Below are 6,011 nucleotides of genomic sequence, written 5' to 3' on the forward strand. Positions count from 1 at the left end.
TGCATGTAACACTGCTACAATGATGTGTGTGTGTGTGTACACACACACACACACACACATATTACCTTACCTTATAGCCTACTGCATGTAACACTGCTATAATGGTGTGTGTGTGTGTGTGTGTGTGTGTGTGTGTGTGTGTGTACACACACATATATTACCTTACCTTATAGCCTACTGCATGTAACACTGCTACAATGGTGTGACTATACATGTTCATTTAAACATTTAAACTGTATTGGTTTATTAAATATGATACAAAAAGCAATTTGCAGGTGGAAACAAATCACAAATTCAAGAAGAACATAATGTGAAAGTTAGATAGTCGAGGTGCCAAAGACTGTTCAATCTTATATTTATTCCTGTCCCGCAATATTTTTGCCACATTAATAAGTATATAATAAAGTCACATAAACCAAAAAAAAAACCAAAACAAAGTTTGACTTTGAGGCCGAACTTGTGTTACACTGCCAATCTAACTGTGACATCCTACCAGGTCTGTCATCTTAACCATTTAAATATAAAGTGTTTAGTGTCCCTGCGACTTGTCCATGACTGACGTCTCTGTTCATCACTTGGGAATCTACAAACACATTCAGATTATTATATTTAATACCATGTCAGCAATCAAAAGCTATTTTCATGGCAAAAATTATATTACAAAAACACAATTATCATATAAATGTAATAAAAACAAAACAAATATAAACAGCAAGTCATATTATACAATTTTTATTTTAATTAACATACGATAAAAAAATTCCAAACCATTTTCAGACATAATGTCATTAAATCTGTCCTTAAGTGAAGTAAGTTAATAGAAGAACATTCTGCTTGTGTTAAGTCCAGGACAATCTAATAAACTATGTTAGACAGATAAGGGAATCTTACAGAACACAGAAAGTCTTTTCACCTTTAAGCACAAAAGCATGGGTCAGTTTTTAATGTCCTTATTAAGAGCTTCAGAACCTACAAACATTGTCTGTTTCCCTAAATGTCACTAACTAATGGGTAACTAACGTGGATTAGCTGTGGTCATTAACCAAGGACTAAAACAAACCAACGGAACACGAAATATAATTTCCTAACATTCAACACCATAAAACACGTTCTCACGTGTGTAATGTAATCCCTTCTGTCTGGGTTTAGTTTTACTTCGTTTTAACTCCCAAACGCAGCTCAGAAGTCCGGCATCGGCCACGTGTTTAAGGTAAAGGCGCCCCGTACAAAGATGGCGGCGGTGTTGACGCATTTTTAGGACCCCAAGGCGACAGCTAGTGTATAGATATCTGTGCGTTTAACCAAAGACAAACGTGGCAGACGCTTATAAAGCGTTAGTGTGTCTCACTTCTGCAACTCTTTTGTGTTTAAGTGTCTTTTGTGGTTCGTTCCTGTTTGCGCGCTGGATTTCTGTGTGGTGGAGAAACTTAAAGCTGGACACAGAGTTATAGTTACACACGAGGAGGTTAATAACGCACAAGGAACGGTAATAACGCACGAGGAGGTTATTAACGCACGAGGAGGTTAACAACGCACGAGGAACGGTAATAACGCACGAGGAGGTTAATAACGCACGAGGAACGGTAATAACGCACGAGGAGCTTAATAACGCACGAGGAACGGTAATAACGCACGAGGAGCTTAATAACGCACGAGGAGGTTAGTGGGTCACCTCCTGATTCTCCTCACAAACCGAAGCTGAAGCGCAATAACACAAAGTAACCGCACACTTTGTACAGACACAAACACGGAGGTCACAGGAATAACTGAGATTTATGTTTCTATAATAATCCTGATATTTTAGGGTTGACATGCACGCGCACTCTAATCAATCAGGGTGGGGATTGCATCAGCAGCGCGTGCGCGTGGAGAAATAAAGGAATCTGGTTGTAAACATGTTTATGTAAATAATTACATTCATGTGGAAAAGCTGATTATCAAGATATTATTTCTGTATAAAACTAAGATTTATTAGAATATAATATTCCTGCTTTTAGTTCCATTTTAGATATGAGATTAATATAGATTTATATACGTATATAAATTATATACAGATTATATATAGATTATATACATTAATATAGATTATATATAGATTATATATTATATATAGATTATATACATTAATATAGATTATATATAGATTATATATAGATTATATACATTAATATAGATTATATATAGATTATAGATTATATATAGATTTTATATACATTAATATAGATTATATATAGATTATAGATTATATATAGATTATATACATTAATATAGATTATATATAGATTATATATTATATATAGATAACCTTATGGTTGAATTCCGGACGTAAAAAACTTTTCACTGCATGTCGTTCTCTGTACGTGTGTGTATGTGACAAATAAAATTTGATTTGATGTATATTATATATAGCTTATATGTATAAATTATATATAGATTAATATAGATTATATATTAGCTTTAGCTCTAAGTTCCTTGATGGTTCTGTTTAAGTACAATGTGAACCTATGTGAAATGTTTAAATCTCACCAGATGACGACAGCAGTTACAGTGACTTTAACCTTTTTTTTTTGACTATTACAGATTACAGATTAAAGATAAAGCAATAATTAAACTATTTCACTATTAAGTAAGACAAGATAAGTAGATAATAGCAAAGCTCACAAAGACAGACTCACCTCATTGACAAAAACTTCAAGAATCAAATTTAGAAAACAACATCGAACCTTTTCTTTATCAGACCACTTAATGTGTCGCTGAGCATCAGTATAGGGACTGATAGAAAATGGCTGAAAGTAAATAACACGTAATAACTGGTTGCATCTTTCTTGCTGGTCAGAATTGCACCAAACCTTTTACCAAGTGACATCATCAAATAATTGGTTTCTTTTTCTTTGGAGCTTTTCCAGGGTTGGAGTTTAGTGTATTTTTGTCGTTGTATGCGAGTCCTTTGTTCAGTTGGCGGTGTGTTTTGGATCCTTGTCTTGCTGCGTGATGAAGTTCCTCTTGATTTAGATTGGATGCATTTCTCTGTAAATTGTAAATGAGCTCCATCATGAATAAAGATTAGTGAGTCTGTTCCAGAAGCACAAGGCCGAGCCATGACACCACCTTTAGCACATCTCACAGCTGAGCTTCTTTGTACTGGATCAGGATTTAGGACTCATCATAGCTTTATCTTGGCTCCAATACAACTGTGGCTCATCTCTGGAGTTCTTCAGCCGGTTCTGGGGAGGTTGTTGGTGACGTCTGTTAACTGTTGTTTCTGTCACCAGTTGCTTCTGTTTTCCTGACCAGTATGGTGTCTGTTATTCAGTACACATGTAAGGCACAAGTTAGGTACAAATAAATACAGTATATCAGTAGAAGTAGTTACTGGATGTGGAACAGTGATGCGTGTGAACATTAAAATTATTATATATATTGTTTAAGTGCAAAATGTGCCTGTAGTAAAAGTCAAGCTGAGGTGGTGTGTTTTTGTGGCAGTTCTGAAAAGTCCAGAAAGGGTCCAGGCACTAGATGTTCCCCTGGTCTGCGGGAAGAAGCTCCTTCTCATTCTCTTTTACCCCTTTTCCACCAAAAAGAACCGGGTCCTGGTTCAGAGCTCGTGCTGGTGCTGGTTCAGAGTCGGTTCCACTGGAGAACCTTCTAAGAACCGGTTTGCCTTTCCATCAGTTAGAGATCCTCACAGAGCCGAGTGTGACGTCACTGTATACGTGTCACGTTACACAGCGACGTTAGCGCAGCAGCGACAAACACAACAACAACAACAACAATGGCGGATGTTACTTTACTGTTAATGCTCATGACTTTGTGAACCTACATTAACACCCAAATGCGGCGAGACCGACGTGTTCGTGCGGCTCCGTGTAATCTGTATAAATGGAGGTTGTGATGGAGAAAGTACATAACGTTATTTTATCATTAACACAGAAAAAATTTGCATTAGCATGTAGCTACCTACTATCATGTGTGCTGATAACTGATCATAATTGCAGTTCAATACAGTAAAAGTGTATTAAACATTAGTAAACTTAAGGTACATTATCAAATGCGCTAACAGTAGCCCCACCCACAGCCCCGCCCACAAAGCGGTTCTTAAGTCTAGACCAGCGACGTTTTGGTGCTACTTTAGAACCACTTCTCTTGGTTCAGAGCCGGTGCTTTGGGTGTCGAAAAAGAAAAAACTGGTTCTAAATTAGGCTCCGAACCTGAACTCAAACTGCCTCGGAATCTGTTTGCCTTTAAGGTGCAGAAGCTCCTCCCTGAACATAACAAAGAAGAGTCCATTGTTTGGATAGCTGATCTACTAACTTCCTGGCCTTGGTCCAATGGCTTTGGTAGGTGCGAATGGCATGCTCAGCTGATCTCACCACTCTCTGTAGAGCTCGTCTCTCCTGTCTGGTGGTGTTCCCAAACAAGGCTGTGATGCTTCCTGCCAGGATGCTCTCAATAAGGCTGGTGTACATTTACAGAATTTATCAGATGCCCTTATATCCAGAGATTGTCATTTTATGTCATTTTCATACAACTGAGGGTTAAGGGCCTTGCTCAGGGGCCCAGCAGTGGCAGCTTGGTGGATGTAGGAATCGAACTCACAACCTTCCGATTGGTAGCCCAACACCTTAACCACTAGGCTACCACATTCCACATGATCTATAAAGCCTTTAGTACCTGAGAGAGAAGTTTAATGTGTCTGAAATGGTGAGATGCTGCCAGACCTTCTTCACCACAGTGTTGATGTAACAGGACCTGTGGAATCACACACACACACACATACACACACACACACACACACACACACACACACACACACTTTTAAAATGACTCACTTTTGTCCCGTAGACAGTTTACTAATTTTCAGGTTTTATCCAGTTCTACAACAAATGTAGTCTACAGCTGAAGGCTTAAACTAGACGAGTAAACTAACAGACTTTTCTTTTTACATTTTCATAATATAGACAAATATTCAATTATCAAAATGAATATTAATGCTTTTTTTAAAGAAACCACTTTAAGATGAAATATTCACAAAGAAAGTCAATATTTGCCCCTGGGGGTCTGTAAATAATAATTAGTGGAACACCTAACCCTACATGCCCCACACTTACAGGGACATTTTCCTTCTTAAAGCTATATTTTATATAACAATATAGATTGTTTGCTGTTTTTGTAGATGATTTCAGAAAAGCCACCGTTGCCAGGAGATGGAGCTGAGGTGGGGCCTGTGGCAGTTCCTGAAGCCCCATTAGTCCGTGTACGTGATGGGTGGGACAGTAAGGTGGAGTATTTCCTGGCTCAGGTGGGATTCAGTGTTGGACTTGGAAATGTATGGAGATTCCCCTACTTGTGTCACCAGAACGGAGGAGGTAGGTGTGGGGGTGTGGGGGTGGGTGTGTGTAGCTGTAAATGTATCTTAAAGGTGTGGTCTCCGATATTTGAGAAATGCTTCAGAAAACTGAGTCGGGACGACAAACTAAACGAAAATCAAAACAAACGTGTAGCCAGTGAGCAGAAAGGGGCGGGGCTTGTCGATACGGGCGGAGAGACTGTTCAGTGCGCGTGTGTGACATTAGCAGAAAGCGGGTTTTAACATCGACATGGCGGATAAAAACAAAGAAAAAAAGAGAAGAAAGACTTACGATAAGGACAAGAAGTAGGACGTGTTAATATAGGATCAGCTTTCCAGCGCTGGAGAGAACTGAAGGAGCAGGAAGTTGGCCACATATTCACAGGTTGGAGTTTCCCGAGTCAATAACTCCTGAGCTAAACGCTGTTACTACACAAATAACACCTCTTTTCTATCGTAGTGATGTAGAGAGGCAGCTACAACCGCGTTTTGTGTAGTAACAGCGTTTAGCTCAGGAGTTATCGACTCGGGAAACTCCGACCTGTGAATATGCACACGCACACTGAACACTCTCTCCACCCATATTCACAAGACCCGCCCCTTTCTGCTCATTGGCTAAACGTTTGTTTTGATTTTTGTTTTGGTTGGTTGCCCGACGCAGTTT

At 38.8% G+C, this 6,011-nt stretch overlaps 1 protein-coding gene and 1 long non-coding RNA gene across 4 annotated transcripts in view; one reads left to right on the forward strand and one right to left on the reverse strand.

Annotated features, from left to right (window-relative positions):
- The first annotated feature begins 1,234 nt into the window (after positions 1 to 1,234).
- Positions 1,235 to 6,011, forward strand: part of slc6a16b (solute carrier family 6 member 16b) — a 16,495-nt gene continuing 11,718 nt past the window's right edge. Inside the window, exons 1-2 of one of the 2 annotated variants that reach the window (XM_027154172.2) lie at positions 1,235 to 1,659; positions 5,174 to 5,366. In XM_027154172.2, the coding sequence (XP_027009973.2) occupies positions 5,174 to 5,366 (193 nt within the window). In that variant the 5' untranslated portion in view covers positions 1,235 to 1,659. The remainder of the gene's footprint in view (positions 1,660 to 5,173; positions 5,367 to 6,011) is intronic. The other variant, XM_047811696.1, reaches the window with a different exon arrangement.
- The window catches only part of LOC113647448, a 4,787-nt gene continuing 1,145 nt past the window's right edge, over positions 2,370 to 6,011 (reverse strand). Inside the window, exons 2-3 of one of the 2 annotated variants that reach the window (XR_003441667.2) lie at positions 4,672 to 4,749; positions 2,370 to 3,302 (exon numbers count right to left, since the gene is read on the reverse strand). This is a non-coding gene — a long non-coding RNA (uncharacterized LOC113647448). Of the gene's footprint in view, positions 3,303 to 4,111; positions 4,456 to 4,671; positions 4,750 to 6,011 lie in introns of those variants that run through there. The other variant, XR_007140221.1, reaches the window with a different exon arrangement.

Source organism: Tachysurus fulvidraco, chromosome 3 (assembly GCF_022655615.1).
Source record: "Tachysurus fulvidraco isolate hzauxx_2018 chromosome 3, HZAU_PFXX_2.0, whole genome shotgun sequence".
Lineage (NCBI taxonomy): Eukaryota > Metazoa > Chordata > Actinopteri > Siluriformes > Bagridae > Tachysurus > Tachysurus fulvidraco.